The sequence below is a fragment of the Salarias fasciatus genome, chromosome 8, assembly GCF_902148845.1.
Source record: "Salarias fasciatus chromosome 8, fSalaFa1.1, whole genome shotgun sequence".
NCBI classification, from domain to species: Eukaryota; Metazoa; Chordata; class Actinopteri; order Blenniiformes; family Blenniidae; genus Salarias; species Salarias fasciatus.
The window spans coordinates 20,723,458-20,737,287 of NC_043752.1; the positions used below are offsets into that span (position 1 = coordinate 20,723,458).

A 13,830-nucleotide genomic window follows, 5' to 3' on the forward strand; every position below is an offset into this window, starting at 1 on the left:
GACCCGACTCAAAAGAAACCAAGACAGTGGAGGTGGATTCTGATTTATTTCTGGGGAAATGCAACGAAATCATACCGGAAACAAACCCAGATGGAAATAAATACACTGAAAAATGAACACATTAATGAATCAGGTGAACAAAGGCTGAAGAGAAAGTCACATTTGATTCACTGGTTAATGCCTGTGTGTGTGTGTGTGTGTGCGTGAGAGAGAGAGTGTGTGTGTGTGTGTGTGTGTGTGTGTGTGAGAGAGAGAGAGATCTGACCGCCGACCTGAAACGGACCATGTTCTCACTGGAACCGTTCAGGTTGTGAAGCCCAGCAGGGACAACACACACACACACACACACACACACACACACACACACACACACACACACACACACACACACACACACACACACACACACAAGTGTGGTGGATTTAACATTTCCATGTACCTTCAGAAGTCTGAGTTTCATGACCCGAACAGATGTTTTTTTTCCTCCTGCAGTAGGGGTGTCAAACATAAGGCCCGTGGCCCAAAATCGGCCCACGAGAGGGTCCAATCCAGCCGGTCAAGAAAAAAAAGGATTTTTGAACAGATTCCTTCAGAGAACAGAGATCTGAGCAGGCTGTGTGTGTGTGTGTGTGTGTGTGTGTGTGTGTGTGTGTGTGTGTGTGTGTGTGTGTGTGTGTGTGTGTGTGTGTGTGTGTTCAGACAGAGATGACCTGAATTCTGAGAGAGACGGAAAATCTGCTTGATTTGCTTCAGTTTCAGAGACGTGGCAGACATGAGTGGACACAAGGTTCCTTTAAGAACAGGATCCTGAGTGTCCAGGTCCTGGACAACTCTGCCTCTGTCCACAGTCTGTCCCTGTCCTTGCTCAGGGCTTGTCCCTGCTCAGGGTTTGTCTCTGTCTCTGTCCAGAGTCTGTGCCTGTCCAGATGTTGTCCCTGTCCCCGCTCAGGGCCTGTCCCTGTCCAGGTGTTGTCCCTGTCCCCGCTCAGGGCCTGTCCCTGTCCAGCAGCTCCTGCAGCTCCTCCTGGATGTCCTGCGGCAGCTCCAGCGGCGGCAGGTCGTCCAGACACAGGTCCTCCTGAGCGGGCATCTCCAGCGGGGGCAGCTGGGGGATGGCGATCTCCTTGCCCTTGCCGGCGCCGGCGGCGGGCCGGTCCGGGCCGGGCCCCGGGGCCCCGGCGCCGGCCTGGGGCAGCACCCACAGCTCGGAGCGCTCCACCAGGTCGGCGGCCTCGGAGCGCAGCCGCAGGTTGTCGCGGCGCAGCAGCTCGTTCTCGGCCGCCAGCCGCTGGTTCTCGTTCAGCAGGTGGTCCACCAGGCGGCGCAGGTCCTCGATGGTGGTCTGCTGCTCCTCCAGCCGGGTCTTGTCGTCCTTGGTGGTCTTGGACCCGGGACAGGGCTGGGCCGGGGGCCGGCCGCCGCCGGCGCGCCGGGTCTGCAGCTGGTACAGCAGGGTGTCGTACTCCCTCTCCCCGGGGGGCGGGGCCGTGGCGCCGGGGGGCGGCGGCTGCTGGCCCCCGGCGGCGGGCGGCGCCGCCGGACCCTGCCGGGCCTTGGTGGCCTCGCGGCGGACCTCCCTCTTCCAGCGCTCCTGGATCAGACGCTGCTGCTTGATGTGACTGTCTCTCTGGAGCTCCAGGGACAGACGGGCCTGGACAGACAGAGGGACGAGTCAGCTCACACACACACACACACACACACACACACACACACACACACACACACACACACACACACACACACACACACACACACACACACACACACACACACACACACACACACACACACACACACACACACACACACACAGGTATGTCTCACCTGCTCACACTCCGTGGTCTTCATGGCTTCAGTCAGAAGATCTGAAACACAGAGATGGGTTTGATGACCTCTGACCTCTGACACTGAGCTGAGTCTAGAGGTGTCACAGTGTGTGTGTGTGTGTGTGTGTGTGTGTGTGTGTGTGTGTGTGTGTGAGAGAGAGAGAGAGAGACAGAGAACGTACCTGCTGCCTTGGCGTGGCAGGAGATGGCTTCCTCATACTTCCCGGCAGACACCAGGCGGTCCGCCTTCCGGCTCTGCTGGTGAGCCTTGGCGGGGGGGGGGGGGGGGTATGGATGAACAACAACAGAGCAGATCAGCTCCATCACATTGTCTTTAAACACACGAGGAGCTCAGTGGAAGAGGCTGAGTCCAGCCACCGTGTCCCTGAACAACCAGCAGAAGGTGAAGAGGGCCTCAAACCCCCCCGGTCGGACTGTACCATCAGAGCAACAGTAGGAAAACATCACAACATCGCTGAGAAATAACATGAAGAAAGAAAGAACTGCTGAGAATCCAGGCCACTTCACAAGAGGACAGTAAAGAGATGGTCCCTGTCCATATTACCCACCGTGCTAACGACACGGGTCTCAGTGTTCCTGAGTGTGTGTGAATGTGAGTGTCTGTGTGTGAATGTGAGTGTCTGTGTGTGGATGTGAGTGTCTGTGTGTGAATGTGAGTGTCTGTGTGTGGATGTGAGTGTCTGTGTGTGGATGTGAGTGTCTGTGTGTGGATGTATGTGAGTGTCTGTGTGTGGATGTATGCGAGTGTCTGCGTGTGAATGTGAGTGTCTGTGTGTGGATGTGAGTGTCTGTGTGTGGATGTGAGTGTCTGTGTGTGGATGTGAGTGTCTGCGTGTGAATGTGAGTGTCTGTGTGTGAATGTGAGTGTCTGTGTGTGGATGTGAGTGTCTGTGTGTGGATGTATGCGAGTGTCTGTGTGTGGATGTGAGTGTCTGTCTTGGTGTGGAGGGTGAATGTGTGATCCAGCGTGCTTCTGGAGCTGGCTGGTGAGAGGGTGATGTGGCAGCAGAGCTGGACGGATCCAGAGCCAGTTCTGGTCCTGGTCCACATCCAGATCAGCGTCTGGAAACAACAAACAGCTAACAGCTAACCTGGAGCTACAGCCCCCCCAGCCCCCCCAGCCCCCCCAGGCCCCTCCTGCCCCCCACCACGGTATGGAGGACCTTATTCAGCTGTAAGCCCAGCAGCTCCTGACACGGTATCTCTGCTGCTGAGTCCGCGGTGTGTCCGGAGCTAATGTCGCCCAGCAGCTCTCCTCCCAGCTCGGTAACGCTAGCCTGCTGTTACAACACCGCCGCGGGGACCTACCAGGTTCAGCGGGCTCTCCACCACCTCCATGGACTCGATGCTCCGCTGGTTCGCGCTACATGTACCGGCTCTCTGTCCTCCGCGGACTGTCATTCGCACCGCGGCTAAAGCAAACTGTTTACAAGTAGAATTTAGAAGAGCCTCGGCGAGAGAAGAGCGCGGTGTTTCAAATCAAGTGGCTTCCCCGTCAAATGGTGACCCACTTCCTTTACCGTCCGTCGTGAAGATTGTCACAACAGCTTTGACTCGTTGAAGGTTTTTTTTTATTAAGCGAACCAAACGATATTTTGACCGCAGGGTTGCTGAGTTCTGCTGTTGTTGTTTTTAACATTTGGCTACAGCAGCAGCGGCGGCCGCAAGAGGAAATGGGTCACCAATTAACTGGGAAACCATGTAACGCGAAACACCAGACGACTCCAGTTGTGTCAAAGCGTCATGACGTCATAGGTACGACGTGTCAGCGCCCAGATACCGGAAGTGGTTCTGAGTGGAAAACATGTGATTAAAAATTAACTTAAAAAAAGGTCGTTTTTTCTTTATCACTTGTTTTCAACGACCAACGCGTTAAAGTCACGTAATCTCAATGACTTCGCTAAAATAGAGACAATTACATCAGTTATTCTGGATTTTTCTTTGGGATTCTTTAGATTTTATTTCTTTTGACTGTTTTTACTGGCAGATCTCTCTCGCTCTCTCTCTCTCTCTCTCTTTCTCTCTCTCTCTCTCTCTCTCTCTCTCTCTCGCTCTCTCTCTCTCGCTCTCTCTCTCTCTCTCTCTCTCTCTCTCGCTCTCTCTCTCTCTCTCTCTCTCTCTCTCTCTCTCTCTCTAACCCTAACCCTAACCCTATAGTAATAAACGTAATTATTATTATTATTATTATTATTATTATTATTATTATTATTATTATTATTATTATTGTTATTAATTAATTTTTTTTAATTTATCTATTTTTTTACTGTTGCTCCTGTTGTTAATATTCGTACTGGTACTACCACAATAATAGTCAAAATATATCTAATAGTATTGTTAGTAGGACATTCTGTTAGGAACCAGTGAGTTGAGTCTGGTCTTTGGAGTTCCGTGTCCTGCATAGGTCTTGGTGTCCCACCAGTCCTGTTAAAAGCCCAGTAAGGGGCCCCCATCGTAAACAGACCTGCTGCGCTGTCGGGAACTATTAAAGCAGGCTCTTATTTTGGCGGGTGAAGCGGAAGTGCTGCAGATGGTTGTGCAGCTTGATGTGCAGTTGTGTTGTTTCGGAGATCGAGGAAGTGGCTCCTCAGCTGGATGTGGTAGCAGACCCTGTGGACCAGGACCAGGACCAGGACCAGAAGCCCCCCTCATGTGGATGTCTAAGAAGGGCCACACGTGCCTGCTGGCCTCCAGCATGGCCTCGGTGGTGCTGCTCATGATGCTGCTGTACGGCTCGTTCAGCAGCCAGCAGCAGCTGCAGCCGGGCTCCGGCCCGCCGCAGGACTACCAGCTGCTGGGCAGGCCGCTCTACAAGCTGGACCTGGGCTGGCCCCGCAGCCCGGAGCTCTTCAGCGGGGACGTGTTCGGAGTGGCCGTGGACCAGCAGGCGGGGACGGTGTATGTGGCCCAGAGAGGTGAGGCTCCGCCTGACATCCACCCTACATCCACCCGACATCCACCTGACATCCACCTGACATCCACCCTACATCCACCTGACATCCACCTGACATCCACCTGACATCCACCTGACATCCACCCTACATCCACCCTGACATCCACCCTACATCCACCTGACATCCACCCTACATCCACCCGACATCCACCCGACATCCACCCTACATCCACCTACATCCACCTGACATCCACCCTACATCCACCTGACATCCACCTGACATCCACCCGACATCCACCCTACATCCACCCGACATCCACCCGACATCCACCCTACATCCACCTGACATCCACCCGACATCCACCCTACATCCACCTGACATCCACCCGACATCCACCTGACATCCACCCTACATCCACCTGACATCCACCTGACATCCACCCTACATCCACCTGACATCCACCCTACATCCACCTGACATCCACCCTACATCCACCTGACATCCACCCTACATCCACCCTACATCCACCTGACATCCACCCTACATCCACCCTACATCCACCTGACATCCGCCCGACATCCGCCCGACATCCGCCCGACATCCGCCCGACATCCACCCGACATCCACTCGACATCCACCCGACATCCACCCGACATCCACCCGACATCCACCCGACATCCACCTGACATCCACCCTACATCCACCCGACATCCACCCGACATCCACCCGACATCCGCCCGACATCCGCCCGACATCCACCCGACATCCGCCCGACATCCGCCCGACATCCGCCCGACATCCGCCCGACATCCACCCGACATCCACCCGACATCCACCCGACATCCACCCGACATCCACCTGACATCCACCCGACATCCACCCGACATCCACCCGACATCCACCTGATATCCACCTGACATCCACCCGACATCCACCCGACATCCACCCGACATCCACCCGATATCCGCCTGACATCCGCCCGACATCCACCCGACATCCACCTGATATCCACCTGACATCCACCTGACATCCGCCCGACATCCACCCGACATCCACCTGATATCCACCTGACATCCACCCGACATCCACCCGACATCCACCCGACATCCACCTGATATCCACCTGACATCCGCCCACACCAGCCTCTAACGGAGCCGTCGTCGTTCAGGTGGATTTCTGAGCAGTAAGCCTCCTGTCCGTCCCTCACCAGGTGACAACGTTCCCAAGGTGCTGGTGTTCACCACGGACGGGGACTTCCTCATGTCCTGGAACACCAGCACCCTGGAGATGCCGCATGGGATCTTCGTGGCGGGCGCGGCGGCGTCCAGCCCCACGGTGTGGATCACGGACGTGGGGACCGGCCCGTACGGCCACTGCATCAAGCAGTACTCGCCGTCCGGGAAGCTGCTACAGGTACCGTCCACTTCCTCTCTCAGGTCCACTTCCTCTCTCAGGTCCACTTCCTCTCTCAGATCCACTTCCTCTCTCAGATCCACTTCCTCTCTCAGATCCACGTCCTGTCTCAGAGGCGGCCGGTCCCCCGGGGGGCCACTGAGCTGATGTTGACCCTCCCGGTTTGGCTCTTGCAGGTTCTGGGGACACGCGGGAAAGCTGGGTCCGGTTTGGACCCCCTGCAGTTCGACCAGCCGGCGGAGATCTTCGTGCACGAGTCGGGGGACATGTACATCGTGGACGGAGACGGCGGGATGAACAACCGTCTCATCAAGCTGTCCAGAGACCGGGAGGTGCTGTGGATGCACGGCGAGCGGGGGCAGGGCCTGGGCCAGTTCTACATCCCCCACAGCGTGACGGTGGACGGCGCCCGGCGGGTCTGGGTGGCCGACCGCGGCAACAAGCGGATCCAGGTCTTCAACTCGGAGACCGGGGAATGGCTGGGGACCTGGGGCAGCTGCTTCACCGAGGACGCCCCCTACTCCGTGCGCCTGACCCCCGACAGGAAGTACTTCGTGGTGGTGCAGCTCAACACCAACCAGATCTCGCTGCTGGACGCGCCGCCGCCGAGCCAGGTGGGCCAGTGCCGGGTGGTCAGCGTGATCCAGCTGGCCGACGACGTCAAGCCCCACCTGGTGGACCTGGACCTGCGGACGGGGGCGCTGTACGTGGCCCAGATCGGCGCCCAGCAGGCCCAGAAGTTCACCCCCTTCAGTCTGGGCGGGAGCTTCCTGTAGAGCAGAGACCCGACGGCGCGCCGGACCACTGGGGGGCGCCGCCGCGCCCGCCTCCACCCGTCCTCACATCCTGTCCAATCACAACGCTTCCTGCTGTTCCCAGAATGCCACGGCGCTCAGATGAAGTCCAGTGACCGAACAGAGACGCTCTGTTTGAACCTCAGGTTTGGCCTGAAACACATCCCGGTGTGTGAGGGAAGCTTTCCACTTCACCACCGGCTCACGGGGTTCGAACAGCGCTGGACTGGGAACCCTGTTTGATTCTGCTGTATATCAATCAATATCTGTCAGTGTGTGGGAGAACTGAGGGGGACCTACTGATTCGAACTGAAAGGGGAATGTTTGAGGAATTCTGCTACTTCCTTTAGGGATTACAAATTAAAAGCACTTCGTCAGGAGAGGAGCCTGCTGGCGTGTTCTAAATAAACAGTGACCGAAGCTCCAGTGAGGAAAGACGAGTTCTGACGGAACAGAAACAGGAGAGAAGTCTGGACTGCATGAAGCTGTAGAAGCTGCAGCGCCGCGGTCTGAGCCTGTGTTCGACCTCGACCTCTGGGGTCGCCATGTTGACCCTGTTCTGCACCTGCCTGTCTCGTCTTAGACGTCTCATGTATGTTTTTTCTGCCTTGACTTGAATTTAAAGAAGACTGTGATTTGATGAGGAGCATGGTGTGACCCCATCTGTCAAGTGTATTACAAACACACACACACACACAGAACCCGGAGGTGTTGGTGTGTGATGTGTGTGTGCAGGATGTGTTTGACCTCCTCTCTTACTCAAACATGAAGCAGATTATAACCAGGAGCTGCTTTTGTTGATCCATTCCAGGTCAGGTCCTCCTGCAGGGAGCTCTGAGGCCTGCTCGGGGCCGTGGGCCACATGTTGAGCACCCCTGAGTTAAAGTCTGACTGCTGAGCATGTGGTTGCCCTGGACCATGGTGTGGATATGAGCAGTGAGAATGAAAGGGTGAACGTGAGCGGGTCAGGTGAGCGGTCACATGACCTGAGCTCCTCTCACATGTTCCTGCTGGAAACAGGAAGTTCTCCTGTTCCAGAAGACACCGTGAGCCTGTCTGCAGGCCGGACTGGAACAGCGTCATGTGACCTGACTGAGGCTTCCTGGTTGGATTCATTCTATCATCTGTGGTTCTTTTGACAGCTTGGAGGTGATGACCATAAAAATAAACGTTTGACCCAAACAGTGAGTCTGTCCTCTGGAGGCACAAACTGCACGTTTGTCTGAGTTTCAGGATTTTCTTCCTTTCTATTGGACAAAATCAGTCTCTGTGTCTCTGGACAGTCCGGAGGAGACGAGCCAAACCTGGAGAGACGGTGGTTGATGTCTCGCTTTTCAACAGGTTCCATCCGCCTGGTAGGACAGGAGGCACCAACACGTGGCCTGAGGTCCCAAACCTGGGTCAACAAGCCAGCAGTGAGGACTGTAAGGAGTCAGAGGCGGTGTGGAAGTTCTGTCCTCATGTCGTTCATGTCCTCTTGTGGGGACAGGCGACTGTCAAACATGAGTGGACGTCTCTGAGACGTGGACATGTCCATCAGTCCTGATGAGGAGAGAACCTCTGCCGCTCCCCTTCAAGCCACCAGATGGCGCTCAGTGTCCGCTTCTTCAGACAGGTTGATCAGTGGAGGACTGACAGTGGCTGTCTCAGCACCACGTGAAGTAACAGTCATGGCCCGTTCTCTCTGAGAGGTGGAGAAATGAAAAATAAATGAAGTCAGTCCTTAAACGGAATAAAACCGAAATGTAAAAGTAACAATGTGTTAAAAATAAGATTTCTAAAGTTTAGAGAACAGCTCAGGACTTTAAAGTCTGAGTTCAGCTCAGTTCAACTGACAAGAAAATGTTTCCAGAGGGTCAGCAGGGCGGCGCTGAGGAGGAGGAGGAGGACAAGGAGGAAGAGCAGTGAAGTCTCCCCTGGCCCCTCAGATCCTGCTGGTCCAGCTGATCCCAGCTGATCCCAGCTGGTCCAGCTGATCCATTAAATCTCCTGCAGTTCAGACTCTGGAGGTGATTCTGTGATTCTCTGAAAGCTCCTCCGACAGGAACCGAGTAGGCGTCCATACAACAGCAGACAACTGGACCGAGTCAGAGCCCATTGAATAAAAGATGGAGGGAAAGAGGAGGGGGGGGGGGGGTCAGGGAAGAAAGAGGGATCTATAGACGAAGAGCGGAGCGAGGCAGAGTGAGAGAGAGCGAACGGGGTCAGCTGGAGAGAGAGATGAAGGGCTGAGGATGAAGAGTACAGTGCAGCCATTGTGAAGAGATGGAGAGAGAGAGAGCAAGGTGGAGGAGGACGAGAGGGCAGAACACACACTCTCTGAAACATGCACTCTAGAACACACACACTCTAGAAAACACACACTCTAGAAAACACACACTGCCAAAGCCTTCTCAGAAAATTGTGTATTTGTGTGTTACATTGTGGAGATGGAGTGTCCAGGTGTTGTGGTGTAGACGGACCCCCAGCGGAATGGTGTCCGGGTCATGCAGTGATCCAGTATGAAGTGATCCCAGCAGATCCCAGCAGATCCTCAGGAGTCAGTCACCTCCGCTCTGAGCTGTAGAAGAGCAAAATCACCTCCCACACGTCCACACAGTCGGCAGCAGGTACTGTGTGTGTGTGTGTGTGTGTGTGTGTGTGTGTGTGTGTCCCTCCTGTTGACCTCCATATAAAGCAGAGGAATGTGAGTGTAGGAGTGGGCTTACTCTGCAAACCAGGATGGTCCCACCGACTCACACTCATCCTGTCAGCCTCGACCTGTTACACACACACACACACACACACACACACACACACACACACACACACACACACACACACACCCGGGGCTCCCTGTCTTTGTTGTGGCGCTGTATGGTTTCTGCCTGGCCGGCTGTTTGGCTGCGGCCTCCAGCTGGACGCTGCGGCCGGAGGAGGATCCTGAGTGTGTGAGTGTGTGAGTGTGTGAGTGTGTGAGTGTGTGAGTGTGTGAGTGTGTGGGCAGCCTTTGCAGAGCCAGTGTAAGGGGAAAGCCCACACAGGCCTCCCACACAGCTCCTCACTCGTCCAGGAGGGATTCCCGGCTCCACAGAGCCGCCCTCCCTGTCGTACGGAGGACTGACGAGTGGCTTCTCTTGGTTCCCGTGGTGTGAAGCGTCACTCTGAGCCTGAGCCAGCGTGCATGGTCAGTGTGTGTGTCAGCAACTCACGCTCGGCCCATCGTGTTCTGTCTCATCATCACAGCATCTCTTTAAGAGCCATTCTGAACAGTCACTTGGTGTTTTTATTAGAAATATATCACATTCAAACTTCAACTACTGTGACATATTTTTTTTAAAAAAGCTCAATTGTTGTAGATTTATCTGAGAATCCTCTCTCTGAGTCATCACAACCATTACTTGACTAGGGAGAAACGATATTCCTTCAGTCACAGTTGTTTTACACAAAGTCAATATAGATTTTAAAAAAAGTGCATCTGAAAGGATCCAGTTCTCTGTTCTTCTCATGAGCTTCAGTGAAGCGGCTCTCACTTCAAGATCTGAGCAAACTCTGAGTTTGACTTCTTCTATGGTGTCAAATGTCGTCTGTCAACCAGCATCACTGGACATTATTACCAACTGACTATCTGGGAGTTCTGTTCAGTCCTGTGTAGTTTGCATGTTCTCCCTACGTTTTCACTTTTCCAAAATTGCAAACAAGACAACACAACATAAATACAACAGTAGAGTTTTTAAAGAAGGGAGCAGCTCTGTATCAAGATGAAAATCTACAAATAGTGAGTCTTTGTTCAGGAAAGATAGAATAGAATAGAATAGAATAGAATAGAATAGAATAGAATAGAATAGAATAGAATAGAATAGAATAGAAATCCTTTGTTAATCCTTGGGATAAGCTGTAGAAATCTCAGCACATGAAGTTTCTTGAAAAGAAAATGTCTCATCAGAGACTGCTGGAGCGATTCCACTGACACAGAGGAGCAGGAGTTACCCAGTTACCCCACGGGGCCTGACAATAGCTGCCCTGCTGGGGGGGCAGCAGGCTCAGCGGGGGGCTGGAGGGGGGTGGGGGTGGGGGGGATAACCAGTCAGTGCATTGAGACCATGATAACAAGGAAATCTCACAGAAATCAGAGATCTGCAGCCTTCATGTTTTTACCGCTGCACACCATACAGCCGGTCTGGGGGGGCTGAGGGTGGGGTGGGGGCTCTGCATGAGCAGGAGGCGGGTGGAGGAGTCTGACTGTCCCTGTGGAGACGGACGGCGTTCGATCAGCTGACTCATGTGTCCAGGCTGCATCCGGATCTCGTTCTGTTCAGGTGTAGTTTTTCTCACTGTTCACACAGAGTTGCTGGTAATGAGACACAGCCTGAAGCTGATTCAGCAGCGTGTTCTGCTGACCCTCAACACAACTCCTGCTTTACGCTCAGTTTGCAATTCTAAAACTCACTTTTTTCAAAACACGACACACATTTCTCTGCATTTGACACAATTTTCATGAAGAAAATCTGTTGTTTTCACAAGGAACACACTGTCCCTGAGAAGTCCACAGTGAATTTTCCTGATGTGCACACTGCTGTGCACGCTGCCTCGTCACCTGTTCAGACAGCCGTCACACTGTCTTACCAACAGCATTCAGCCTCAGCATGAAGGAGCACCAGGTGAGCTCCTCCACTCGCCAGCGCCAGAAATATATCCTCAAACAGGGAACAGAGTTAAAAGCTCTGAGCTCATTACAACGTCATGAATTAGTGCTTGAAGCAGTGAAGCAGTGAAGCAGTATGAAGCAGTGAAGCAGTGAAGCAGTGTGAAGCAGTGAAGCAGTATGAAGCAATGTGAAGCAGTGAAGCAGTGAAGCAGTGTGAAGCAGTGAAGCAGTATGAAGCAGTGAAGCAGTATGAAGCAGTGTGAAGCAGTGAAGCAGTGAAGCAGTGTGAAGCAGTGAAGCAGTGAAGCAGTGAAGCAGTGTGAAGCAGTGAAGCAGTGAAGCAGTGTGAAGCAGTGAAGCAGTGAAGCAGTGAAGCAGTGTGAAGCAGTGAAGCAGTGAAGCAGTGAAGCAGTGAAGCAGTGTGAAGCAGTGAAGCAGTGAAGCAGTGTGAAGCAGTGAAGCAGTGAAGCAGTGAAGCAGTGTGAAGCAGTGAAGCAGTGAAGCAGTGAAGCAGTATGAAGCAGTGAAGCAGTGAAGCAGTGTGAAGCAGTGAAGCAGTGAAGCAGCTGTCCCCTCTGTCCTGTCCCTCATGGACTGTCTGTCCACAGCAGTGACTGGACCTGTTGCCTCTGAAGTCCTGCTGGGACAGACAGACTCTGCCAGCGTCTCATCACCTCACAGCCATTCAGCCGTCTTCGTCTGGACGGGTCAGGACAGGCCTGAGGACGCGTCGCCATAATGACCCGCTATGGACTTTTCTCCCAGGAAGCAGGAAGTGGGTCAGCGGACAGCAGGCGGGGGGACAGGAAGGAGGCCAGGACAGAGGGAGTCTCACACCGACCCTCAGGTGTCAGTGTGTGTGTCCCTGGATGGACTGCTGACCCGTCCAGCTGGAATCTGTCTTCACATGACCCCATCAGCTGGACCGGGTTCCAGAGAGCTGTCCCCGTCAGACTGAGGCCGTCCGTCTCCAGCAGCCTTTGTCCTCCGGGGCTACATGACAGCACCGACCACACGTCAGCATAACGGCCTCGTCTGTAGTTTTTCTCTGTAGTCCACCGAGGAAGGAAGCTGCGTGAAAGAGGAAGTACGGAGGCGGAAGAATACGAGAAGCCGTCAGAGACGTTACTGGCAACAAAGATCGAGCCGAGCGAGCGAGACGCTGCCGGCTCAGATGGAAAGACGCTGGAAATGTTGGAGGAGCGTCAGGGAGCGTGTTGAGAGAGAGGAGCAGCTGAGGCTGCAGTGCTGAACCGAGACAGAACACCAGGAAGTGGAGGTGTTGGTTTGAAGAGGTGCGTTAAAGTCCAGACACACCAGCACTCACCTCAGGAAGGGATCTATTCTCTACCCAGAACCACAGCCCCTTCTCCAGGGCAGGCAGGGGACACTGTGTCTTCAGAAGGACACTGTCAGGACAGCGTTCAGGAGCAGATGTGTTCTGAGCCTGGAATTAAGACGGATTCCAGTAAACACTCATCACCGCTCAGAACTAGACTGCACACGCTCAGAACAGAACACAGTCATGAACTCCAGTAACTGAAGCACTCTGCAGAAGTCTTTGCATGGTTCTGTAAAACGTCAGGAACCATCAGCATGGCGTGTTCAGGTGAAGCTTTCAGAAACACTTTACTTGAAGCACCCCTTTATAAAACATTATAAGTAGATTTATTAAGCATTATAATGCCATTATAGCATGAGTAGCTACACTCATAAATGATCACAATGCTTTAGAACATCAATTAGGGCCAGGGCATGGTGTCTAACCCTAACCCTAATCCTACGCTGTATAGTGGATTATAAAGCATTGTGATCATTTATGAGTGTTTGTAACTACTTAGAATGTGTTATACAGGTATGCTTAAAGTAAAGTGTTACCTTATCCTGTTATTCAGTGGAATGAAACACTGAATGTGGTTTCCATTGTTTCCAGATTGTAGAGTTCGGGGCTCTAATTCTAACCTAGAGAGCAGGGTTTCCCACCTCAGTGCTAACATGCAGCCTCCTGTTCATGCTGCAGTCACTTCTAGCCAATCATAATTCAGCTGGGTAAACATATCAGTCTATTCATTAAAATTAGCTTGAACTGAAAAATGTTTTCTTTTCTATGAAAAACTGAGATGTGATTAATTTGAGTTAATTAATTTCATTAACTGGACTCGGCATCTTGAAAGGAAGGATCAGCTTGAAGGAGGAGCTCTGAGTTGTCTTCAGCTCCTGCATGTTGTGTCTCTCTGGTCTGCTTCGATTTTATTCAG

The 13,830-nt window shown here is 53.2% G+C and overlaps 2 protein-coding genes across 2 annotated transcripts; one reads left to right on the forward strand and one right to left on the reverse strand.

The window, feature by feature from the left end:
- Positions 1 to 27: 27 nt before the first annotated feature.
- On the reverse strand, positions 28 to 3,529 carry nrbf2b (nuclear receptor binding factor 2b). The gene is made up of 4 exons (XM_030097972.1): positions 3,156 to 3,529; positions 2,009 to 2,093; positions 1,825 to 1,865; positions 28 to 1,651 (listed from the first exon to the last, which is right to left on the reverse strand). Exons 1-4 carry the CDS (start codon positions 3,246 to 3,248, stop codon positions 986 to 988), a joined length of 885 nt encoding a protein of 294 aa, XP_029953832.1. The 5' UTR covers positions 3,249 to 3,529; the 3' UTR covers positions 28 to 985.
- An 862-nt stretch (positions 3,530 to 4,391) lies between these two features.
- LOC115393125 (NHL repeat-containing protein 3) lies at positions 4,392 to 7,592 on the forward strand. The gene is made up of 3 exons (XM_030097971.1): positions 4,392 to 4,759; positions 5,949 to 6,151; positions 6,328 to 7,592. Exons 1-3 carry the CDS (start codon positions 4,495 to 4,497, stop codon positions 6,925 to 6,927), a joined length of 1,068 nt encoding a protein of 355 aa, XP_029953831.1. The 5' UTR covers positions 4,392 to 4,494; the 3' UTR covers positions 6,928 to 7,592.
- Positions 7,593 to 13,830: the final 6,238 nt, after the last annotated feature.